Source organism: Delphinapterus leucas, chromosome 1 (genome assembly GCF_059928025.1).
Source record: "Delphinapterus leucas isolate spDelLeu-1000000601 "Yukka" chromosome 1, BTC_Dleu_Yukka2, whole genome shotgun sequence".
NCBI classification, from domain to species: domain Eukaryota; kingdom Metazoa; phylum Chordata; class Mammalia; order Artiodactyla; family Monodontidae; genus Delphinapterus; species Delphinapterus leucas.
The window spans coordinates 138,515,593-138,542,857 of record NC_143129.1 but is presented as its reverse complement, the minus strand read 5'-3'; the positions used below and the strand labels follow the sequence as shown (position 1 = coordinate 138,542,857).

At 36.0% G+C, this 27,265-nt stretch overlaps 1 protein-coding gene across 19 annotated transcripts in view; it reads left to right on the top strand.

Annotated features, from left to right (window-relative positions):
• The window catches only part of NFIA (nuclear factor I A), a 390,456-nt gene that overhangs the window by 5,497 nt on the left and 357,694 nt on the right, over positions 1-27,265 (top strand). For 18 of the 19 annotated variants that reach the window (XM_022575823.3, XM_089921805.1, XM_089921781.1 and 15 more), the window contains exon 2: positions 555-1,086. In XM_022575823.3, the coding sequence (XP_022431531.1) occupies positions 555-1,086 (532 nt within the window). The remainder of the gene's footprint in view (positions 1-554; positions 1,087-27,265) is intronic. The other variant, XM_089921837.1, reaches the window with a different exon arrangement.

Genomic DNA, 27,265 nt, shown 5'->3' with positions numbered 1-27,265 from the left:
ATCAGAGTCTACATCAGAGTCTACTTTTAGAGGGGAAAGTCTTTGTTTCCATTGATCGTAGAGATGATTTTTGCTCCTAGACTTCCATAAACATTGACTGGCATCTAAATGTTTAGGATTTGCCAATCTGGCCGCCGAGCCCTGGCTGTACTACAAGTAGTGAGGTCAAGGCTGGAGCAAAATTAGATATGCCTTCCTTGAAATAAGGTTAAGATTATATGTTGTTATAAACATTTCGATAAACTTCACTTACTGTCTAAAGAATCTGGGACCTAGGCCCGACAATAGAACCTGGTACACTTCCGTGAACATAACAAAACATTTTTTACTTTTTAACGGTTTTCTTCTTTAAGATTGTGAGACATGATAGCGATGAATTTTTTCCCCCCCTTGGACTTCCCAAAGGGATCCCATGTATGATTTTGGTAACATAATGCTTGAATCAAATTTCAAGTGAAATAAGGATATATTTTTTTAAAGGTGAACACCTGAAGAAGCGTTGTTGCCTTTTGTTTTCATTATAGTTATATTTTTGTCTTCATTCATTTCCTCAGGATGAATTTCATCCTTTCATCGAAGCACTTCTGCCCCACGTCCGAGCCTTCGCCTACACATGGTTCAACCTGCAGGCCCGAAAACGAAAATACTTCAAAAAACATGAAAAGCGTATGTCAAAAGAAGAAGAGAGAGCCGTGAAGGATGAGTTGCTAAGTGAAAAACCAGAGGTCAAGCAGAAGTGGGCATCTCGACTTCTGGCCAAGTTGCGGAAAGATATCCGACCTGAGTACCGAGAGGATTTTGTTCTTACAGTCACAGGGAAAAAGCCTCCGTGTTGTGTTCTTTCCAACCCAGACCAGAAAGGCAAGATGCGAAGAATTGACTGCCTCCGCCAGGCAGATAAAGTCTGGAGGTTGGACCTTGTTATGGTGATTTTATTTAAAGGTATTCCGCTTGAAAGTACTGATGGCGAGCGCCTTGTAAAGTCCCCGCAGTGCTCTAATCCAGGGCTCTGTGTCCAGCCCCATCACATAGGGGTTTCTGTTAAGGAACTCGATTTATATTTGGCATACTTTGTGCATGCAGCAGGTAAGTGCAATGGTGAAAAGTCGGTCCACTTTCTCGCGTGTGCTTTTTTTCCTGATGACCTTTGTATGTGCTGGGCCATTCCCGAGCTCCCTACGGCAGGCCATGTCCACATGGACGGTGTGGTATCCAAGGTAGACCAGCATCAGAGTAGCCAGATCCTCCATTGTTTGAGGTTCCACCTTCATTCAGGTGGAAAAGCATAGCTTGGAGAGCATTCTCGCTAAGTTTAGTTCTTTTGTCAAGTAGTGTTATCAGAGGTGTTGGTAGTCAGTTATGGGATATGTTTAAATCACGTTTTTTGATGAGGGGTGAGAGAAGTCTTATAAAAACCCTTGTAAGAAAGAGTCTGTTTTAACTGGCAAGTGATCTAGTTAAAAAGCGTTTAGTTTGGTACTGAGGCAATATTTTTAGTTGCTTTTCTTCTGGGAGTGTTTTTATCTACTGGGGTCTCTTGAACCCCCTGCTAATTAAGAAGAGGTTGGAGGTAAGATTGCTATCAAATCGCTGATCATTTATGAAGGAAAAAGAAATCACACTAGTACAAACTTAGTAGCTTTGTATTAGGAATACTTAGTGTTGTTTACAATAGCTAAAGGAAAAAACAAACCAATTCTTTAAGTAATTGATGGAAAGATTAATCTTAAAAGTAACCAAACCTGTATAGTGCGTGAGCACATTGAGAAATAGATATTGATAATTGATTTGGTGAGTTGCTTGATTTGTAATAAAATTCTTTATTGTTCCAAGGCTGTTTTCAAGGCATGCTTTACCTGTGCATATTACAGCATGTAGAATAGCATTCAGGATAAAACTATTGAGGACTGGATAAAATAATGCATTTTTACTTTGTTCCTCTCATCTTGTTTTAGACAAAAGGCTCATTGTGTTACGTGAAAGCGCAGGTCTTGTGAAACTTGTTGACTTTTTATATGTACATATCGGTCTTGCTAGATTACCTTCATGGCAGTTACTTGAGCCAGATGGAAGAAAGAAGGTTGTGGAATCCTACCAGTACGTTGTTTTGGGGTTCATGTATTTTTTTTTTTCATAAAGGACAGAGAAGATGTTACCTGTAAAAGCGATACTCCATTGTTTTGCAAAACATTTTCAATTCTAAAAATATGAGCTCTTAGAAGTCATCTGATATCCTATTCTGTATTATTTTTCTCAATATATGTTTTAGAAAGAGAACTTTTGTTATCCATCCGTCCTTACATAAGAAACTGGAGAAATTTACTTTGCAAGCATGTCACATCATCATTTGCATTCTGTTGGCAGGGGATAAATGAGTATTTTAGAGGATGTGATCTGTAAGTGTTTCAAATATTTGGGTTTTTGAAAATGTATACTTAATTATAAGAAGTGCCTGTTGCTTTAGCCAGTTCTGGGTAGCGAAAACGAAAAGGCAGCACCTTTCAGATGACCTCTGAACAGGAACAAGTGGCCCTTTCTTAACTCCCTGTTAACCCTATTGTTGTTACTTTATTTTGTCTATTGAAAAAGCAGAGTTAAAATTTTTTCAAAATTTATTTGCATATATAAGTGGAGAATCTACTAGGACAAGGTGCAAAAGAAGTTGTGGGTATTATATGCTTTGGGGGAGCACTCTCTAAAAATCTTGTGTTTCATCTCTTTGATATTTGGAGAAGTAAATAACATAATAAATGCTCCTAATGGACCAATATAAGAAATTGCAGGTATCAGTGGGTGATGCCCATCATGGTAGGTGCTTCCTTACAAGGTAACATCAAAGGGAAATACCTGTTATGCGTTTATTGGTGTGAGCAGCATCTCTTCTAATTTTTAGATGTGAACGTTTCCCTTAGATTCACAGAGACACGGCCTTCCTCGCTCTCGCCGTTTCACGTTGGATTCTCTCTCGCTATTGACAGTTTGTGCCTGTGCTGTGGCTCCAGATCCCTTGAGCCATCATAGTTGCTGGTGGTTTCAGTGAGCTGAAGGGTGATGTTGGTAAAATGGCAGGTAGACTGTTGCTTAGGAGAGTTAGCATCCTTATTGCTTATGAAAGATTTATTGCCAGCACTGTGGATCAGACTACCTTTCGGTTCGGTTTTCCTGCGCCTCCCAGAATCCCTCGGTCGCCTGAACGGTGGCCAAGTACAGGCCATTGGCTCTCCCTGCGCAGCCGTGGCGCCTCTGTGCGCACCAGGATGGGTCTGAGGGATGCTCAAGGCCTTTTGTCTGAAAATATCTCAAATGTGATTTAAGAGATTTAGAGACCTGTTATTTGTGGAAGGGAAGCTGCCAATACAAATAGGAGGTAGATCGGTCAACTCACATACAACTGATTTGACAAGCATCTGTTATAATGCTGAAGATTTGTAAACACTAAACAATGTTTTTACCTCCTTAAAAGTTTTGAGAACTTGCCAGTATTGGCAGGAGGCAGAGACTCTGAAATGTGCTTCAAGAAACATGCCAAAACCATTGTGGCCTTTTCACCTATAGTCTTTTTTTCTCCTCTCTTTCTTTTACATGTATTTTTTTTTCTTCCAAAATGCCATTTTTCCCCCTTGATGGCCACAGGAAGATCCTTTTTTTTCTTTCTAAAAATGCATATAATAATTATTGCTTCATGCCTCGGCCTCTTCTTGGGAAGGAAGTTGAAATCTTAGAACGCACATGTAAATACTGGAAGTTACTGCAGAATCAATTGTTTTTTAAAAGCGGAGGTGATTTTTCTAAGACGTATTGAGACGCTAAAATACAATACATAAACTGCATTCCTTTTTCTTCTCCTTTAAATCCAGGGGCATTAGAACTGTGTGAATTTTGTGGCTGATAACCAGTAACAAGTGTAATGAAATCGGAGTGATTCCATAAGCCTGAGAATTTCATCTCATTAAAAGTATAAAAGAGTAAAACCATTTTATGCCTTTAATTTGGTCTCCCTTTGAGTCGTTCTTCCCATGTATCATATGACAACTTTGAGATATTATGGTATTGTGGTAAATGGTGTTCTTTGTGGGCGTGTAACAGTAAAGCTAATTTATGACCAGTCTTTACCAGATGATCTGTATCAGAATCTACAATATACCCGGCACGTGGCAAGGTCACAATTTAAGTTGTTAAGGTCATAACCTTAGCCACCAGGCATTTGACCTTTTAGATAAAGTTAACCTTTGTTCATTAGTAGGCACTCAACCGAGAACTTTCTGGAGAGTTTTTTTTTTTTTTTAACTGCTTCTGTATAACTTCTGGTAATGTAATCAGATTCTAGAAAGATTTTCAGTTGAGTTAGTTAAATTTTGTAAGAGGTTAGACTTTTTAAGGACTCATCTCTTGGATAGAGGTAGGTTGCTGTATCTAGGCCATAAAATGACTTTTTATAGTTATCACCTGCTGCGGGTAGAATGAAAGCTGAGGTAGCTGTGTGGAGATGTTTAAAAACTAAAATTAAACAAATAGAATTATGTTTAATTCAATGAAGGCCTTTGCTAATTTTTGAGTGGCATTAGGCCCCAAAGCTAAACCACAATGGGCATCTTCACTTTTTGCAGATGAGGAATTTTTTAAGATTGGAAGTATTTTTAGTTACCTTAAAATTCACTCTGAAAGACTAATACATGACCAGAATTTGTCAGATAGTTGCTGTAATTGCTAATTAGCCAGGGACTGAGCGAATTGAACTTGTCCTAATGGTAGCAGGAGTACTTGTTAGTTTCAGGGTAGAAAGTGAACGCGTTTGCACAGCAGTGTTTTAGTTTAATAGTTACGGATTGCTTCCATGGTCTCCCTTTACTACCTTTACTTAGTGTTGCTCGGCAGGAATAGTAAAGGTCCCGTCGCTTACTGAAAGAGTTGCGGTGTCTGCGAAGCCTGGTGCCTGTCCTGGAAACCTGACAGCGGTGTTACTGACGACCACATTACCTGTACCATATTGTTCACTTAATTATGCTGTCCTGAACGCTCATTTCAAATTATTTACATTACTGCTAGTTCTGCTCTGATAGGCCACGTATTATTCCATTTCAGCAGAGAGAGAGAGACTCCCATTCAGGTGCATTCTAGTTGTATTTTGGCTTCGTGATTGCCATTCCTTCATATAGTAATAGAGAAAGCCGTGATATGCAGATAGACCAGATGGTCATGTTGACAGATTGAGAATTCACTTCCTGCTGCTCCAGAGCAGGTGTAAGATTAGGAGTGTCTGTGTAGGAACGTGTGTGCTCTTCGTGTGCATGTGTGTGCACATCCAGGCTGCACACACAGTGCTGGTTAGAGTAGGGGGAATGATTTCTTTTTTTAAAAAGCTGGTACCTTAAACACAGTGTAACTGTGTAAGGTTATCAGTGCATACAGAATAATTGTAAAAAAATTTAAATTGATAATGTTAGATTGTTACAGTTTATAATTTTATGCCAAATTAATTATAATTTTTAAAGTTTTAGGTAACTTACCATGTTAGTTTGTGGCAGGATTGTATATCTAAAATATATTCAATATATTCTGTTAACAGGGATTTGTGTGTATGTGTGTTTACACTCAAATCCAAGACTATACATTATTGAATTAAACTTCTTCATTACCCTAATAAACTCCTTAGTAGAAAGTTGTGTAGTTAGTTTCTGTGATTTATAATAATAAAAAAAAATTTGGAAAAAGAAGGGGTAAGATTAATATACAGTGATATTTAATGAAGACAGTAAGTACCACTCTATCTCAAACTCTAACCTTAAACTAAAGGTGGATTTTGTGGCTGATTGATCTACTGTAACTTATTGGTATATGCACACAGTTATAGAAAATGTCATTTATCTTTCTGTTTATCTTTTAATTCTTTAAGGGAGATAGCACAAACAATCAACAAACTTGAGATTAAATATGGCTTTTATATCCTTGAGTATTTTCTGCATAACTTGAAGATTGTAACAATATCCTCTATTTAGAACGTAGTAACAATACCCTTTATCTAGAATGTAGTGAGGAAGATGGAAGTTGAAGGGTAGAGAGTGTAGAGGTATAGGGAGAAAGGGTGTTCTTGAGTAGAAGGGAGGTCAGCTCATTTATGGCTCAGAGGTTTGAGTGTTGGTAAGAAATTTCCCAATGCTGCTGCCTTGGATTTGCCTTGTCTGCTTTTCCACCCAGTGATGGATAGCATTAATTTCAACCTATTTAGGGCTAGTGTGGGAGAAACCACAGCCTTTGTTGTGGTCACTGGTATACACAGTAGGACTGGTTGTTTTACTTGGTTAAGGCCTCAAGCTGCTTCCAGAGGATGCAGAACAGCCTGTCGGTTTTTTAAAACTTGCACAGAAGCAGCAACAATTCTAATTGCTCACAAATGTTAATATAGATTATTGAAAACAATTTTGAGGTTAGAATAGAAGAAAAAACATAAAATACAGATTGCATTCATTGAATGTGCTAAACACCAGTTTGTTGTCATTTCAGCAATTATTTCCCCATGGTCGTTTAGAGGTTAGATCTTGCTTTTAAATATATTATAAATTGTAAAGCCTTGGAAGGTGATGTCAGGGGAAGGAAGAAGGAGTCAGGTGGAGGAGGAAGAGAATGAATAAACTGACATGCTTTGTTAAGAGAAACATAAAACCGTGAACTTAATGGCAAATGGAGATGCTCTAAAAAGTGTTTTGGTTTAAGTAATGACTGTAAAAGGATCCCAAGCAGCAAGATATCTAGTGGAGAATTTTATAATCCATCTCACCATCATTTTTGCATAGTATGCTTCAGATTAAGAGACCTATTGGGGGCTTTGGAGTTTCTATTCAGATCGTTAGAAAGAAAAGTTTTGCAAAAATTCTTTGTAGGGTTTAGGGGTCTAGTTAGGGACACTGTGGCATGCATAAACTTGGAAAAGGGGCTATTGAGATATTCATTATTATTACCATTTTGCTTTTTAAGGGGTAACCTACAGTGTTGTCAACATTTTAGCTCTCTCCCGCCAAGGCAACTGTAAGATAGAAATGATTGATCCAGACTTTGGTGTCCCTGAACTTACCAGAATTCTCCAGCCGCTGCTAAGATAGAAATGGCTTTTTCCCTAGGCATTTCCTAAAATATTAGAAAACAGTGCTTCATGTTTTGGTATGATAATTCCACAGGGTAAAAGTATACTTTATCTAATGGAATTAGTCTTCTTATTAATACTTTAGTGAAATAAACATGGCTTATGAGCCAAAGGGATAATTCCACAAATGACAAATTGCTGCTACTTTGTAGCAGAGGATATTTTTGCTTTTCTGTTTGTAAGAGACACTAAATGAGATAAGATTGAGAGAAATAAGTTCATTTGTGTTATGTATTTTGGCAAGTGTTGTTCTGTGATATATTGCTAACCTCAATCTCAGAAATGATCAGGATGATCATAATAACTGGAGTTTGAAGTGGAATAGCTTTAATGTTTTTTGAGAACTTTAAACTATTTGTCTTAAACTCTTTGTCTTCATGTCTTACACATATTTTCCTAGTGGTAAATTTTGGACCTAAATCGATTGAGAGTAGAGAGAAGGAGATGGATGGAAGAAAGGAAGGAAGGAAGGCAGGCAGCCAGACAAATAACTTTTATTGTCTATTTTGCAGCAAGTACAGTCCTAAGTTTTGCCATACATTGTAGCTTTCTTTTATTTTTTTTCTTTAACTTCACAGGAGTATTGTAAATAAGTAATGCACTGTCCGTTTGGACAGGTGAAAATCAAGTCTCAGAGGTGCCAAGGGATTTGTGCAGAGCAAGATTAAACCCAGGCCTCCTGATTCCATATCCTATGCTTTTAAAAACAAAATTCAGATCCATTCTATATCCCTCTCTATATCCTGTTGTCTGGCTTTGGATGTCACTTAAGTGGTATCACACACCCACCTTGAGTCAAAGGGGAAATAAAAAGTCAAAATCCAAACCTTTCCCACGGAGATATTTTACTGTGGAGTTTGGTTTTAGCCTCAGAATGAAGCCACACTTGGTTAGAAGAGGGAGAAATGGTCTCATGCTTGTTAGTGTTGGGGTCAAAAATCTGGAATGACTTGTTCTTTCTTGTTTTTAGAATGTAGAAGTTTAGTGAATAGAAGCATTATAACACAGGTTCAAGAATTTTTTTTTTGTAAGATGAAGTTAGATGAATTGGTTCTAGATGCTTTGGTAAGCCATTGAGAATTAAAGCAAGCATTATTTTAAAAATCAGAATTGCATGTAATATTTTACTAGGTAAATTTTTATGCATTTTAAAATATGCACAAGAGATGTATTTCTAACGTCCTTTGATGATTAGATTTAAAAGTTTTAAATTTACTTTGTTTCCAAAAGTTTCTGTGATTATGGCTGTGTGTAATTATTTAAAGGAAAGCAAAAATGGAATTTTATTAGTTAAAAAATTGTTTTTTAACTTAAAAGACAAAGGAAGAAAATTGAAAATAGGGAAAAGTTTCATTTCAACGCCCTTAAATGACTAACTGATTTATTGATGGATTTATTTAATGCCCTTATTTTCACTTCTTTAAACTTTGGCAAGATTAGTTCTTAATGACTTTAGTGCAGAAGTTCAAAGCCTCACTCAACATGAATTTTATAACTGTAAATAGAAAAAAAGATTATAATTATAACATACTACATCTATTCATTTTATGTATGAATTCTTCTAGTGTTTATTTTTTTAAAAAGCTGCTGAACTGAACTTATATTGAATAAAATAGAAATGTGACTTTCTTTTTAAGTTTCTTTTTTTTTTAGAAATGCTAATAAATCTAAAAGTTAGGGTGTGGAATGTCAGTCACCCCAGAAAGGGAAAACTGAGGTGTGTGATAAAAGTGATTAAATTGGAAACAAAAGAGGATTGCAATAAAAAAAAAATAGGACTCACGCCCCATTGTCCTCTCCATCAGGTTCCATACTGCCTACCTTTGATGTCTCTGATGAGTGTTTCTGGTGGTCCCAATAGCTTATGAGTTTCCAAACAGAAACAATTTTCAGAGCATATATATTGATGTAAATATTTTAATGGCTATTTTTGAAATATTCTATGGGTTATAAAAGCCAGATGAAATAAAAGTAGCAATAAAATGTATTTTAAAAATGAATAAGATTTAACAACTTGTATGTATGTCTGTGTAGCATCTGCCATTGTCAGGCTGTTGTCTTTGTTGCTATGGTTTGGGTGATTTTATTTCCTTTTGTAATTTTGCCAGCCTGTGATTGGCTAATGCAACATGTTCACGCTGTTGGGGAAGATGTATCTGTGGTGAGTTTTATCCAAGGGGTAATTTTTGGTAGGGAAAGGTATTTGTCAGTGGATAATAGGAACTGTGGTGCTACAATATCAATTTTAATTGGATTTTTAAAATTAGGGACATATTAATATGGGAAACTCAGAACTGTCTCTTCTGTGTTATGTGCCTTCCTCTTTCCTCTTCCCCTATTGGAAGCATTTAGAATTCTATGTATTTTAATTTTAAGGGGATTAGTTATTTAAGTTTAAGGTCCCACATAAAGTGAATATTGTATGTACGGGATCCCATCATTGTCACTTTCAAATATTCCATTGCCTTTCAAAGGAGCTGACATTACAAGTCCTTAGGTTGACAAATTCTCATCAACTTTTGTGAAAATTTTGGCTGCAGAAGGAGTAAAGTCAAAAGAGGGCCATAGACAGATGGATTTCAGTGTTAAGATGACATCAAGCCCTTCTTGTGGCATTTTTAAACATTCCAAATGAATGAGGAATGGAGATGCTTACAGAGCTTACTGTAGAATAAGTAATTAAGATACTGTGCATCTGCATGTAAACCTTCGTAGCATACTATTCAGCAGAGCTGTATGGGCTCAGATATAATAGCAGATTAACAATGAAAATCGTAAACATCTTTTATGCTGAGTATAATTCATAAATAATATTAGATATAAAAAAGTGTTGATGGAAAACAGTGTATACCTGAGAATATATTTTTAGCATTAAGTAATTGGAAGTTAAAGATAAGTTGGGTTACAAACACTTAAGATGAAGTAAGGATTCTGGATAAGAATTTGGCAAAAACTTGTCTGCATCTCTGTAGGACTGTGGCACGATTTTTGCATGGGTGTCTTTTATATAAAAAGTACTGAGTTACTAAAGTTTCTGATCGATTCATTTAGTTGGCTTTTTCTCCCCTTCTTTTAAATGGTGGAGGTTCTCTTTGGGAGAGTAGTTTCGAGTAACTTCTGAGAATGAAGTCTTTGTAACTTGATGCTCTTCAACAGCATAACTATTGTTGTATGTTCCTGTCAGGGAAAGATAGTCATTGCAGTACTTTTATTGTATGGCCTCTTAATATGTGACAAGGACTTCTATTAAGAATTCTTTTTTCTTTTAAATGTACTTTTAGAAGTCCCTTACCCTCCTGACCCAATCAGGGATTACAGTGGTTTTTAAGAAGATTCAAATGAATTTTTATTATTTTCTTGGCTCATTTACTGTATAGACAAAAGTCTTATTTTTTTTTTTTAAAAAAGGCTCCGGAATCATGTATTTTAGATTTTCTGTAAAATAAAGTAGGAATAGAAATTAACAGAAAAGTGCCATCTCATTGGGCGCAGGATATATACAGTTCTTGGAGAATGAGGTTATTGCAGCCTGAAATTTTAGGGTTGAAGAACTAATTGTTCTGAAGATATTTGCCCCTCATCTCAGAAAAGACGGCAAACATGCAAAACGGATAAATGTAATCCTTTGTACTTTTACCACCTACATTTTTAAACTACAGTGACTGTGATTTCTCCAGAAAGGTCAGAGGTTTCAGACAGAAAGCTTTGTGATTCTTCAAAGAGAGACATTTTCAATTTTGCTATCTAATGACTGATTATGCATAGCTTTTAACTTTATTTGCAGTTGAGCCTCAGAGGTGCTGGGATGGGGGTGATGCTGAGTAAGTGAGGCCGGGTCATGAGACAGCAGAACTGGAGGGAGACAGCTAGATGGGAGAGGAACATAGATGCACATTTAGGGATTTGCATGTTTGGCCCTTTATTACTGACACCTTTTAAAAAGTGAGAGCAGAGCAGCTGCAACGGTACGTTTTGCTTTGTGCTAGAGCATTCTGTGACAGACTCTTAAATACTTTGGGCACTTGAAGGAGTTTACATAGCTGGGTGCCATTTTTTAGGATTGGCTTTGTTGGTTTTCTAAATTGTGGATATGGGTTCCTTTGGTTTTATGTGGGTTTCTTTGTTTCTGTTTTGTTTTCCTTTTGGACTTCTCCAAGTTTTGGAGAATTTTTCATGTTGGGTGGTAGGGGCGAGTGGAGTTGGTAGATGGCTTTTGTTGTGGTTTACTCCTGTTATTCAGGAAACAGAGGTTCAGAGAGTGCTCGTAGCTCACTCAAGGTCACGCCAATGGTAGTGGCAGAGCCAGGATGAAAGCCAGATCTGTCAGACCCCAGACTAGTCTTGTTCACCTCCATGATATTTAAGTTGGTTCTTATACATTATTTTATTAGCTCTTCATATAAACCTTACCTTTTGGGTAGGGGAGCTTTTATAATTGCCTTTATGCTGCTGAGAAACAGAGAGGCTGAGTAATGTGTCCATGGTACATGGTTAGTAAGTGGTTAGGGCTGGTAAGTAGGTCTGACCCTTTTATGGCCTGTTTTTCTCTCTCAAGTGTTTCCCAGTATATCATACTCCCTAAGCTCTGCCTTGGAATTTATGGATGGGGCTAAAACTGTTCTCTGGGAGTACATTATAGTGCTGAAAACCATTGTTTTCTCTAAAGTTTAAAAAGTGGTGAGCAGCTAGACCTTGTCCTGGTTTGTTAATAGATTCAGAATTTTATACCTTGAAGGAAACTTAGAAGAAACCTTCATTTTGCTGGTGAAGAAACTGAGTCTGTGCATCCCAGGAGCTCTGGAGATAGAAAATTCTTGTATAAGTTGAGGAGCAGTTGTGGCCTGTTATCATTTGCATCAAGGTGGATGCTCTTTGGTTGGTGTTGGCATAGAAGATGTATTTTGGTTGCCTTTATTGACAGTTTCCACCATGTCCTTGGCAACTCAGTTCAGCAAACATGTTTTGAGCGCTCACTACCTGTTAGGCACTGTGTTAGGTGCCAAAAATACACAACTGAAGAAAATACTGGGAAATGAGTTGTTGCTATCTTAGATGAATTTTCCTCAGAAACTAAGATTTTAAGGCTTTCAATGTTTTAAAACTAGGATTCTCCCAACTAATAGCCCATTAGAAGTTTTAGACATTTGCAGAACTGGTTGTTGATACTACCTTTTTCCTGTACAATTGGTGTACATTGAGGAATTCTATCATTTGGTGATATTACTACTAAGTGTTAACTTTTTGGTTTTCTTAGGTCAGAAATACCTATTTAAATGGAAAGAAAACCTAAGCAGACACAGAACAGGGCACAGGTGTTTTCTATTATTTAATAGTTCATCATAGCGCGTCTTCTCTAGAGAAAGCTGGTGCACAAAAAAAAGTTCTACTTTTTTTTAAGGACATCCTTTGAGTAATGCTGAGGTATAAAACAGTTATAGGCAAACTAAACAGCAGGAGAATGAGGGAGTAACAAACAGAAAGGAAGGGAAGGCCTTGAGAGCAAGCTATGGTGATTTCATTTGGCAGTTGGTAGTTCCTAAAACACAGCCAAGTCCCAGTAGCATAACCACTTAAATTCTCTATTTTGCTCCATCTCCGAAGAAAGGTAGCAATCTTGAGACTTTGACGTGGAAGTGGATTTTAAGTTGTCCGAGTTCTCAAGCTGCTCTGCCTTTCTTTCTCTTGTGAGAAGAAAACAGATAATGTATTAAGGGGTCCTCTGTGTACGAGTGTGTGTTAGTGTGGTAATGGGGCAGCTGTGAGGGTCCTTTGGGAAAGTGTGTACAGATGGTGATAGAAAGGAGAACTACTGCATGTCTGATAAGTGAAATACAAACAGCGACAGCACCAACAGCAATCTGGTGGTCCCAAATATTGGAAATTTTTTGTTCTCTGTTATATCCGCTTGTTGTTTAATCTGAAAGTGAAATCTGTTTCTGCAGCCATTAATATATGTGCTTTTCTTTGTATAGAGTGCAGAACAAATGATTTGTTCTGTAATTATTTTCAAAAGGCAGAAAATGTGTGTGTAACAGTGAGAGTGGCATGGGATTGTCATAGAAACTCGTTCTGAACGCTGTAAATAAAAATGGTTGGGGATTAGTCACAGTGACATGGGGGACATCATGGAACACAAGACGTTTTTCTTTGTTTGACAGTATGAGAAGTGAGGCAAACTTCATAGGGTTCATGGGATACTAGCAGTTCATTTCTTCCGGGGAAAACACAGTTGACTTCAGATTAAATAAACCACTTGGATACAAATATCAGAATTTACCTTGTGAGTTTCACAATATCTGATGTTTCCTTTACTTTAGGAATGTCTTGTTTCCAAATAATGAAAGTTTAACAAGTTTGAAAATCTCTCTTTTTTTTTCTACTAATCTTTAGAATCACCCTGTCTCTTTCCTCCTTCCTTGACCACACTTTACCCACTTGTAATCCTGCATGGTGTTTTTACACATCTGGCCTTAATTCTGTTTTCTTTGGTCTTCCTTTTTTTTTCATGAAATATGAATAAAACTGGACACATTAATGATTAACCACCTTCATTAATGTTATATATTTTAAATTATATATATTCAGGTAGAATTATGAGTCTATAATTATGAGTCAATATAACACCATTTTCTGTTTTTTAATCAGTTATTTAGAGGGAAATTGTTTGAGGGGATACTCATTGTCTAACTAAGTCTGACATCTGGAAAAAGATTGCTCATCTTTAAATTTGGAATGAATCCCCAATCGCAGATTCCCACCAGGGTGATGTTTCAATAAACCCTGATGTCTTAGCCTTAGATTCTTGAACTTTTGGAGGTAGGGGCTGAACTCTAAGAAGGGGTTTCAGGACTTAAGTAACTTCGCGTTATGGGGTGACTTGTGCTTCTGACAAGGCTCCTTTCACAATGCTGTGCGTTATTGAAGGTTCTTATGTGTTATCAAGATGATAAATGCAATGTTTAAATAAGGGCAAGGTGTATGAGACAAATGTGGGATAATTAACACGAGTAAATTACCTTTCTGGACTGAGTGAATCAGTGGACATAACTAACCTTGAAACTGGAGAGAGCACATGCAAAGACATAAATGAGAATTTTGGGGCATGGAACATATAGGGGCAACCTGTCTCCTTGCCAAGTCTCTACCCACACACTATATATATATATGTATAAATTAATGGAGAATCTGGGTTGAACAAAACCAAAAAATGTGAGAAGCTTATAACGTGAATTTTAAAACTAGGTAACATATAATACAGTTTTTAGGTGTTCACTTCAGGACTGAATTTAAGCCTAAACTTTTTTGGTCAGAATAATTTTCCCTTTTCACTCTATCATGTTAACTGATTCTGATTTTTCACCAAAATCCAAAGCTTCATTTTAACCTAAAAGTTATGACATGTGAATAATTATAATTCTGAAAACAAAGCTTTGGTGATGCTGGACATTTATATAAAATTATATAGGCTATTTCTGTTTCCATCTGAGATCCTAGTCTTGACTTTTGTCCAGACTGTTTACCTAGAAAAGATGATTTGGGGTTAATAGAGTAATGTAGTCATTGCTCCAGCTTATATGTGAGGAAATCCATCTTTATACCAATAGCCATTTATCAAGTACCTACTATGTGCTAGCTACCCTGCTAGGAGGGGAAAGAAAGGATTTTAATTCCATGCTGTTGAATTTGTGAAGAGCACAAGCTTGATTAAAAAGGAAACCCTCTCCTCAGGATGGACACACATTTGGTTTTGAATCACATACTGTCCTGCTCTGCAGGGAAGGTGTCTGTCAATCATAGCCTTATCTCTAGTGAGCATTTGCAGGTTTGTTTGTCTATCCTCGCTAAATAGGATAGATTTCGGCATGGTTACTTATCCTAAGTTGGGAGAGGCCAAGGGCAGTAGTGGTAGAAAAGGTAAAGATCAGAATTAAGGAGCTGGGTCCTCCTATCCAATGCTTCACTTTCATTAAAGCTGTTAGACCAATTTCATTAGCTCCAAAATGCACCAGCATATGTAAATCTTCTTTGTTTAATTGGAGACCTATTGATTGTAGGTAACATAAGCCTCTCTAAGGGAAACAGAACCCAACTGGAGATAAGAGTTTCTTCCCTCGACACATACAGCATTCATGATTTTATTTCTCTAGGCATGTTCATTATCAAAACCATTCCACTGCAGACTTTCCCAGACAGTGTTTCTGCCTGGCCCTGTTTTCATATCTGAAAGCTCCTACTTGTTTCAGCAAAGGATAATGGGAGGATTTTGACAGGATATACATTTCTTTCTCTTTTTTTTAACTAAAACTTTAATAATAATGAAAAAGAAAAACTTATAAAATCATATGAAAATAATTTGCTTTAAAGAGACTAAGTCTTCTTTTGTGTTTTCATAGACTGCTAAAGGGGACGAAATTCTGGCTGTCTTCTTTGGTGAGCAATCACCAGCAATATTCCAGTGGGGGATGGAAACTAGAATGTAATTTTTCCCCTTACATTCTAATTGGATCTCAGAGTTGCAGAGAGGATAGTGTACCAGCCCACACTTTGCAAAGTGATATAAAGTATGGGATTTTCCCAATGTGCTTCATATGATTGGGACATCTTATAAATGTTTAAACTAATGAGAAAACTGGCATTTACTTATATATGTTCCTGCAATTCCACTTTATTTCTGAAGTGTAAGATTCAGGTCAAGGTCAATGTAGGGCTTATAGGGAAGTAAGAATCTTGGGAAGGAGAAATATCTGTTCCATGTTGTAGTCATACAGTAACTCAAAAATTATCTTTAAATGACAAAGAATAATGTGTCGGAGAGGTAAATATATCTACTTTTCCTTCCTTAAAATTATACTAAAATTATGTTTAATATTAAGCACTTGAATTAAGTGCTCTAAGTTTTCTATTCCTTAGAGTATTATTGATCTCTAAAGGAGATATTTAATTAGTGAAATTACAGCATCTTGAAAAAATTGGTTATTTTCTAATTTCATAAGGTAGTTGATGCTATATAGCAGTGCCTTCATGGCCTTTCTTGTAACGTTCATCTTCTTTTTCCTGTGTGGCTGCTTGAACACCTCTCAGGTGGTGAGGAGTATATGTTTAGATGGCATAGAGTAGAGATATCTTGACTGGTAGTGAGTAACTTTATATCAGCCACTATAATGCTTATCAGTGAAATTCTAACTCATTTAATTATTACTTAATTCTCTGATTATTTTTTTGTATCTGAGAGAAGATGATCACCTTCATTCTGGCAAAGTATGGATGGACAGATGTTGCTATTGCAATTTCTTAATTCACTACACCTGGAAAGGCATTTTGAGGTAGAATACCTTTTTAAAGAATGGTGTATCTGTGTACCTACAAAATGGTTGTGGTGAAATTCTGACTGGGCTTGTGATGAAATAGGGAACCCTCCAGTTCAGTTCAGTTCATCTTTGAGTTCTGCATGCCACTCATGTTCGGTCAGGTTTCTAAAAAATTTCTTTTGGAGATTATTTATAGAAACTCAAATCTATAACCAGGTATTGAATGTTATCATTGGAAGGAGGCTTTGTACTCATCTATCATTTCCTCTCTGCCAAAGCACAAAAATCCCACCTTGTTGATTTCTTCTTAGATATATGATATATGACGTGTGTGTGTGTGTGTGTGTGTGTGTGTGTGTGTGAGAGAGAGAGAGAGAGAGAGGGAGAGGGAGAGGGAGAGAGGGAGAGAGGGAGAGAGGGAGAGAGGGAGAGAGGGGGAGAGAGAGAGAGAGAGAGAGAGAAAGAGAGAGAGACACAAAGATACTGCCTAGCTATTTACAGCAAACCTGTATCATCATCCTTTCTTAGCCCCTTCCCTTCCCAGGAATAGAAATTTCTTTGAAACCAGGCATAATCAGGAAATGAAATAGAATGTTAAAAGACTGAATGATGCATTTTAAGTTGAACAGAAATATGGATTATCTGCTGTTTGGATTTGTCCATACTGGAGTTAACCTCCTATATCACTGTAGCCTCCCCTTTAGCATGGGAAGCGGAAATTCGATTTAAAATACAAATTATTCACACCAGTCAAGTAAAAAGGAATGAAGACTTTTTTTCTAATTTGACTATTCATATATTTTCTTGGAGGAAAAAGCATTATTAAAATAATCCAAAATAGAAGTTCAAATGTATTTCTTTTAAATCTTTTCAAACCTGTTGCTGAAAGGTTCTAGGATATTGTGAAAAAATTTTGTTTTAATAAAGATTACTGGTTTGATTTCTTATTGATTTTCCCTTTATTTTTCAGTGTGAGAATATATGTAATTTATGACACATAATAATGAAGTGAAGACCTATGTACCTACCACCCGACCCAAGAAAGAGTACATTACCAATACCTTGTATTTACTTCCAAGTTCTCTAAAAATATCACCCTGAAATTCCCCCCATTATCATGAGGATTGTGTTTTTCAGTCCCCTTCGATAAAAGAAAATTTTTTGTCACATATGTGTACTAAATATATGTTCAGTTCTGTGTGTTATTAAATTTTATAAAAATTGTACATATATATATACGTACATACATACATATGTTCTTCTGGAAATTGCATTTTCACTCAACATCATGTTTCTAATATAACTACCTGTACAGTTGACCCTTGAATAACATGGGTTGAACTACTCCAGGTCCACTTATATGCGGATTTTTAAAAATAAATCAGTACTACAGTACTACAGGATCCAAGGTTGGTTGAATCCAAGGATGTGGAACTGTGGACATGGAGGGCTGACTGTAAAGTTTTACACAGATTTTCAGCTGTATGGAGGTCAGTGCCCCTACCCCCGTGTTGTTCAAAGATTAACTGTACTGGAATTTCTTCGTTTCTTCTTATATAGCATGCCATTGTGTAATGGATTGATGTGGTGTTTTCAGTTTCTTATTATCAGCAAGTTTTATGAACAGTAGCATGTCTTCTGGACCATGTGTGTAAGAGTTTCTTTAGGGTATACGTCTAAAAGTAGAATTGTTGAATCATAGGACATGTAAATGTTACATTTTTAAAAAAGATAACGTTATTTTATTAAATAGTTGTACCTATATACACTCTCACTAATAGTAGCAGTGTACAAAAGATTCTGTTGATGTACATCCTCTCCAACACTTGCCATTGTTGAATTTTTACTTTTTGCCATTCTAGTGGCTATAAAATGATACCTCATTGTGGTCTTAATTTTCATTTCTAATTTGTTTGCTAGTGAGATTAAGTATCTTTTTTGTATATCTATGAGCCACTATCTTTTCTTTTCTGTGAAATAAATGCTCATTCCTTTTACTCATTTTTTCTATTTTGTGGCTTATCTTTTTCGTTTGTAGGAGTTCTTCATATATCCTCAATTCTCTTCATTGTGTTATATGTTTACAAATATCTTTTCATAGTTTTTAGCTTGTCTTTCGTTTTCTTTAAGGTATCTTTGATGAACAGAAATTCTTAATTTTAATATAAATTTTTTTAACCCTTTATTTTACAGTCAGTGCTTTTGTGTCTTGTTTAAGATCTTCTTTACTCTGAGTTTAGAAATACATGGTATTTCTTATACATCTTTAAATATTAATCTCACATTTAAGGTTGTATTCCACTTGGAATTTATTTTTGGGTATGGCATGAGGTAGGGATCCAATTTCATTTTTTTTCTATGAATAGTAGTTTTCACTATATCGTTTATTCAATAGTTTCTCTGTTCTCAAGTGATCTTCAGTGCCATCTCTGTCATTTATTAAGTTTTCATATTTGTGTGGGCCTGTTTCTAGACTCTGTTCTATTCCAGTGATCAGTTTGTCTACTCTGTGTCAAAAGCATGTTTTTTCAGTTGCTAAGCCCTTATAGTTAGTTTTGATATCTGGTAAGGCAAATCCTTTATGCTTTATTTTAAGGAGTGTTTTTAGTTATTCTTGACCATTCACTGTTTCATATATATTTTGGAATCATCTTGTCAAGTTTCATGAAAAGTCCTGTTGGGCTTTTGTTTAGAAGTGTATTGAATTTACAGATGAATTTGAGGGGAATTGGCATCTTTTTACTGTCAGATCTTACTACATCTATGAACATGGTATGTTTCTCCATTTATTTACATCTTATCTTTCAATAAATTGGATATTTTTCACCCAGGTCTTGGACATTTTTCTGAAGCTGATTTTGTACGTTGTGTTTTTAAAAATATATACATTTCTGTGTTTCTAGTATAGAAATGCAGTTTATTTTTGTATAGTGATCTTACGTATAGCTGTATTTACGTATTTTTCAGCCAATAATTTGTCTGTAAATTATTTTGTGTTTACTGTGTACATAATCATACATTTTCCTTTCTGCTATTCTAACGTTATGCTTTTATTTTCCTTACCTTTCTCACTACACAGGCTAGTACCTCCAAGGCATTGTTGAATTAACCTGTGAGTGTGGGCATCCTTGACTTTTTCCTCGGTTTCCTATTTATTTTTTATTCATGAATAAGACTGAGTTAATGCTTTACTATTTAAATATTACATTTGCTGATCACATTTTAATTAGAGAAAGGTCAAGCAAGACCTTACCTAGTTTTGTTCATTTTTCCCGAGTTTTTCTTACTAGGTTTGCTCTATGTTATCAGTAACTGAGACCTCACATTCTCCTGGCAAATTACTTCTTGTCAAATGAAGTAGTATAAATTATTAGGTGAGTGGTGTTTTGAAGAATGCACTCATCTAAAATTTCAAAATGATAGCCCAACTTGTATATAAGTATCATTCTAGATATTTCAGTGAAGACAAGTACCATATTTTGTATTGACTTGAGAATCTTTGATACTGTGGTGTGTGGATCAGCTTCTTAAGTTTGAATTTGAACTATAGAATCCTTAAGGATAATTTTTTACAATTTAAAATGCCTGATTTGGATGGGTTTACTTTTTCCATGTTTCCTCATGCAATTTTTGTTAAGACTTGAACAGATTACTCCTAATCTTGTGAGCAGACTGCAGGAAGACAACTATTAAAAGTAGAAGGCTATTAAGCAGTCAGGGGTTTATTATGCTTTAGTGTTTTGTTTAAGTCTGTTCTTAATTGGTTGATTAATGTACGTGAAGTCCTTTTCCCCCCTCCATCTCTACAGATGGCAAATGGTAAGTCCCAACTGTCATTGTTCGCAAAAAAGGTTATGGTTCAAAGTCAAAGATTCAGAGATAACACAATAATCAATCATAGGAACTTGTCTCAGGGTGCCCAGCCAGGCAAAAGTTAGGCAGAGCAGTAATATTTACTCAGAATCCCTTAGGAGCATTTTTTTTTTTTTTGGTGTGTTCTTGATTTTATTTAGAAAAGATTATTTAATTAATAGGAATGTCTCTCTGAATTTAGTGTCAGGGATTTAAATAAATGTGAGAAATATGAAAAAGGATGGTAAAGAAATTTTATGTTTACTGATTATCACATATTGCTGGAATTTAGGTTTACTGTTTAAAAATGAGTAGAATAGAGAATGTAACATTCTTAATACATTGAGATTAACAGAAAACTTTCAGAGGAATACCTTTTTTCCATTTTCATGTGAAGATGATTTATAATGGTTAACTTCCTTTTTTTTTTTAGGAGGAAGAATAGAATTATGTTCTGGTATTGATCCATAAAGAGGATTTGCATTTTATTCATACTATAAAAGTACCTTTAATGGATACATTGTGGTAATTGAATCTGTACTGTGTATCACTATCAAAGTATCTTTTTAATTATTTCATGTTATATAATTCAGTAACTAAATTGAACTCATGGGGAAGGAGATGACTATATTACATCTTTTAAGTATAATGTATAGCCTTTAATATTCTTAAAGTGGATGGCAGTTAAGGACATTCGTAGTTGAATGCAAAAGAAAGAGAGAGAGAGGGAGGGAGAAAGAGAGAGAAAGGAGAGAGAGAGAGGATTCCATTACATTCAGCGCAGTATGAAACTAAGTCAAAGGAGTTTTGTTAATTAAATTCAATTGCCATCCATTAGACCAGTGGAATGAGATGGCTCTGCCAGGACGCTGACACAGCACAGGTATGCAATTTGGCTAAATGGCCATTTCTAAACCATAGCAGACATTCTCTACTTGTTCACTCTTTTTTTTTTTTAAGTGAGTTTTTACTCTTAAAAAGTCAAAGAGTAACCAGTGCTCGCTGAAGGGTAAAGGTATCATTTTTATGCAGTCTGTTGAGAAACGAGTAGTTTGTTGACTTGGAAATGTGTGGTTCACACGGAGACTCTTTGGGAGAAAATGGCTTTTTAAAAAGTATGCAGTATCCTCAGGCACGCATACTAACATGTATAATGTGTTAATATAGGCGCATGTATGTGTTTTAAAATTTAGCTGTCTTTTGATCTAAACCTATTTGACTCATAATTATTCCTTGAATTTTTTAAAGCATCCTAGATTTATAAACTTGATTATAACTACAATTGAGATATATAATTAGGGGACGTTATAATAATTGGAAATTATAAAATGAAATTTAGGAGGTGGGTAAATGTATCTACATTTTGGCATAAATCACTACTTTTAGAGGCTTTATATGTCAGACTGATAAGTTTCTTACCATGGTGAAATGACAAGAATACCACTCCGGCATTGGCTGACACATAATTTTGACAGCCAGCAAGATTGCAGTGTTGCTGAGTGCACAGATTTCCACTTCCTGCCAAGATTGAAATTGGCAAAAACCAGAGAGGATATTAGGGATTGTCACTTTAAGAAAAAATAACATGTTAATGTTCTGCATTTGCTTAAGAAATATAAGGGTGATCTCTTGAACTGTAGTCTGTTGAATTCTATGAGTTTGCAATCAATAGAAAAGTTTGATTAGTGTGAGCATCAAAAATTAAATAAAATAGGTTGAGGTTCTGACATTTGTGATAATAAGGCTCACTATATTTTCACTTACTAGGACATTTTAATTTTTCTTCTGTGTAAGAATTCTTCACAAAAACTGTAAGATGGGTTTCCCAACAGCCCCTGGAGAACAAAGGCCTACTTTAAGTTTGTGAATTTGAAGACAGAAGGCCTTACTTCCAGGATTCTTTGATTTTTTTTCCTGTATGACCAGATGGTTTTTCTTTTTGTAAGCTGCCAGATCTTCCCTATAACAAGAAATCCCGTCTATTGAGAACCTACTATGTGCTGGGTTCTGTACCAGACACTCAAATCTCCCATGTTTTTTTCTTACTTAGGAGTTTTTGTTTCAGTGTAGGCATAAAAATGGAGAAAAAAATGATATCCTCTGTTGTGAAAGAGTCAGACTCTGAAATCTGCTTATACTTTGCTATTTACAGTAAGTACTTTTGAAACAGCTGTAGACGTTCAAATGAAAGTAGCAATGTGGAGTGGGAAATGTGGGAGCATTCATTTGTGAAGACTTTGCATTTCTCCAGCTTTATGGCCAACAGAAAAGGAGATTGTTGTGCATTCTATTAAATACTGCCAGTATGATTAATTTAAAGGGTTACATTTTATTGAACTCTGGTGTAGATGTTCTTTGTCAACCCACATTCACAGCTAGTTAGAGTGTGTGTAGCATTTATCAAAACTTTCTGGAGCCCCTCTCACCTCATTAGCATCTGAATCTCTATTCAGCAGTTAATGTCCGTTACTGCTAGAGTGCTCAATTCTTGTTTTCAATAAGCCAGTTGTAAAATGTCAGACTGTCACTTACAATATAAAAAACCAAAAATGATGGTATTTGTAAAAATGTTATCACCTCATAAAAACAAATTGTAAAGACATGAAAGTGATCTTGCTATGCTGGGCTTTCAGAAGGGGGTTAGTACAGCTACTTTAAATACCAGTTGTGTAGATTCCCACACTTTTCTACCAATGGAGAGGTTTACACAAGCATAATTTAAGTTACAATTATACTAATTAACATCTCATTTGCATAAATTGTTGAAGTCAAAACAACAAAGAATTGTCTAAGAAGCTTAATCCTATTTGTCCAAAATAGAAAGATTTTTTTTTTTTAAAAAAAGCCATGCTCTAAAAACTGGCAGCTTGAGTATGTCTTTAGTATGTTGAGCTGTGCCGTTTAAAAAATAAATGCTTTATTTGTTTAAGAATATATTTCTTTATCCTTTTTAGAATATTTCATTTTTAGTATGCTTTGAAAATTAAAAAAAAAAAGCCCAGTACACTCTGGTTCCTAAATCAGTGATAACGAGATTAAAATCAAGGTACGGTATCATTTATATGTAATAGTGTAGAATTACATGACTCGTTAGATGTATCATGAAGAATGTGTGTGTGTGTGTGTGTGTGTGTGTGTTAGGAATTTAAGTGTCCCTGTAGATTATCAATGGTCAGTTAAAGTTTTTAAGTCTTGGCTGGTCTCGTTCAGATCTGTGCAGGTGTTTTCAATGTCTTGTATTTGCCTTTTTATTGTTGTAGATTAAGGATATGTTAAAGGTAGTTTTTACCCAGGTCTTCTACATGTGTGATAACTCACACCTCTAGTCCGAAAACTTATTTTTTAGTGGCCACGCAAATGCAGTTAGCTTCCTGGGGGGTGACTTAGTACAGTAAACTCTCTTCTTCTCTACGACTCATTTAAAATTAGGGACATGTTTGCATATAGTGGATTAATGAAGTTTTCATACTAACCCACAAAACTCTGCTGTACTCTCCTTTGTAGGTCTAACATTCATTTATTTCATATGCAATTATTGTTGCCATTGAGTCTGCATTAATTACATTGTGCATATATGGAAATAAAATGTCACCAGCAAGGTTTAGGATTTTTTTGTTGTTAATTTTTATAGTAATTTTGGGTTGAGGAATTAAAAATTAGGCTGCTTAATTAGTATTTCCAGTACTTTACTAGCACTAAAAATGTGACGAGCTCAGGAATAAGATTAGAATGAAAGTTTCACTTTAAAATTGTATGTCTTGAAAACATTTTGTTTATAATATATAGTTTATCCTAATTTAGTTATAGGTACTTTACATATATTCTTTAATTTGATCTTATAAAGTAAAGTTTATAAATTACTATGTTAGAAATAGTTAATTTACAAATACATATTGAGTGTCAACTGCATGTGAGCCATTGTGCTGGGTTTGGTGAGGGATGTAATCTTATATATACATATATAATGTAGTCCTTGCTTGTATGAAACATACATTCTTCTTGGAGATATGTAAATAAATAAATAACAAATGAGAACATGTTTTGTAGAAATGTAGAAGAAAATTCATGAAGAATTGAGACAGTGTAGAAGGCTTTTGTATAAAACTAAATTTGACTTGTGGATTGAAGGATTGTTTGGAAATGAGTTAGTGAGGAGGGGTGATGGTAGGAATTAGTAGAGAGGAGACCTGGAGAGCAAGGGAAAGGCATGAGTACAAGTGCAGAAGCAGGAATATGCAAGATCTTTTCCAGGTCAGGTAAGCGGACAAGTTTGGTTGGAATGGGGGTTCCTCTAGGGGAGGGCACTGAGTACCCAATTAGAGATTTAGGCAAGAGAAAATCTAGTAGGGTTTTTGAACAGGAACATGTTTTAAGAAGTGTTTTGGCAAAATTAATCGTGAGGCTCAATACAGGGAGCCTTGAAAAAGAGGATGGAGTGAAGTTATGGACAGTGAGCTTATGTAGTTATCCCAGCACAAAATTATAAATCATAATAGTTTTTATTTCCTATTCCCTGAGTAATATAATGAACTAAATAAATGGCAAGGGTGCTTTAGAAAAAAAAATTATTTCTGATTCTGGGTGGTACTTAAAACTAAAAAGATATATTTCTGTATAATAAAACATTTTATTTCATTTTATTATTTTATTTCTTTTTAAAATTTATTTATTTATTTTTGGCTGTGTTGGGTCTTCGATGCTGCAGGCTTTCTCTAGTTGCCGCGAGCGGGGGCTACTCTTCGTTGCGGCACGCAGGCTTCTCATTGTGGTGGCTTCTCTTGTTGTGGAGCACAGGCTCTAGGCAAGCGGGCTTCAGTAGTTGTGGCATGTGGGCTTAGTGGTTGTGGCCTGTGGGCTCTGGAGTGCAAGCTCAGTAGTTGTGGTGCATGGGCTTGGTTGCTCCGTGGCATGTGGGATCTTCCCGGACTAGAGCTTGAACCCATGTCTCCTGCATTGGCAGGCGGATTCTTAACCACTGTGCCACCAGGTAAGTCCTCTTTTTTATTTTTAATATTAATTCTCTCTATATGTTTAGAAAGATAGGTATGGAAAAAATGAACATTATTTTCATTCTCCTTTCAAAGGAAAATTATTTCCAGATTATTTTCCCATCTATTTTTTTAAAAGTTGATTTTAAAAGAACAAAATTCTATTTCTTGGAATATGGCCAAATTGTTTCATTGTCAATATTTGATCTTTCTTGGAAGTTGAGGGCATGTCAGAGTTACTCAGGAGAATGTTCTGGACTTTTCTTCTTATCTTTTAAAGGCTTATCTTTGATAAGGTTGGACATGATGTGTACATGGTGATTTTTATCATTCTTTTTGTCACTTTTCTATATTTACCTTGTTCTTAGTATGTAATCGGAGAGTGCCTTCAAGAGACTAGAAGAGATTTGACCTCAGACACCACATTTTGGGTATTTTAATGTAATCAGGAGAAAATAGGGTATTATATTCCGACAGGAGGGTAGAATGCATTGGCATTGGTAGAAGTACCCATCTTAAGCATTCAACAAATACATATTAATCATTTACTAGAAATAAGGTAATGTGGTGTATGTTGATAGAAGAATAATAGAGAAAATCGAGAAGCTGTGCTTCCCTTCCAGATGCTCAGAGATTAGTAGGGAAAGAGGCAAACATGTTGAGTGCTATGTTAAGTGTAGAATACAAAGGACCCACATGGCCCGAGAGAGGACAGCACAGGCACACCTCAGAGATATGGCGGGTTCAGTCTCAGGCCACAGAAATAAAGCGAATATCACAATAAAGCAGGTTCCATGAATTTTTTGGTTTCCCAGTACATATAGAAGTTAACGTTCACACTATGCTGTAGTCTGTTAAGAATGCAGAAGCATTATGTCTTAATAAACAATGTACCTATTTTAATTAAAAAATCCTTTATTGCTAAAAAAAAAAAAGCTAACCATCATCTAACAAGCAGGGTGGCCACAAACCTTCAACTTGTAAAACATGCTGTATCTGTGAAGCATAATGAAGTGCAGAGCAATGAAACAAGGTGTGTTTATATTGATTCTGAGTTGAGGAAGACTTCTGTGAAGGAGATGGCATTAAAGCAGGGCCTTGACGGCTGGCAAGGGAAGTGAAGGGACGGAGCATGGGACTTGTGTTGTGGAAATGGCAGGTGGTTGAGATGGAGCTCAGGGTGCGTAGGGTATGTGGTGTCTTCACTCCTGTCCTCAGTCATTCGGCAAGCACCCATCGCTTCCCTTGTGCCAACTGTGGAGCGAGGCTGCTCGTGAGGAACTCACCAACTTCTTCCTGGACAGAATGGAAAGAGTTTGTGCAGTTGCCTCTGCCTCAGAGAGGGAGAAGGTCCATGCATGGTGCCTTTGATGTATTATCCCTTGGCATAGGTAAGAGTTTGGCTCAAGTGTGAAAATTTTGAACCTGTAAAAATTCCTTTAGCCAAAGTGTGAAAATTTTGAACCTATAAGAAAGATGGTGAAGACCATTGTTCTCCCTGTTCTTTCCCTTCCTTCACCTGCAGCCAGATTCTGCCTTCCCTCTAAGCGTGACCTGAGGAGTATCTGCTATATCGTGAGTCTTTCCCTTGCCTTAAGGAGTCCCCTTGTTTTCCCTCCCCTAAGAGACTCTGATGCTGATTGTCTCTCCTTCCAAGGCTGCCCAGTTAAGAGAGGTCAGTGGTGTAAATGCAAGGCCCAGGTTAGAGATCCCCAAATAATGTTGGAGAGCTCTTTACTTACCAGTAGAATTGTCTTTTGGATTCGAGGAAGTTTTGTATACAGTGAAAGTGAGACCCTGAGTTAATTAAAATAACTTCACAGTACATATCTACCACTGCCAGCGCGTCTGCAAATATTTGCAAAGTTAAGGAGTTTTGGTAACTGCAAATATGAAGAAAACATGGATATTAGAAAGTTTAGACGACTTTAATGAAGAAATAAAGTCGGATTTGGAACTTTGCCTAACAAGAATGAGGT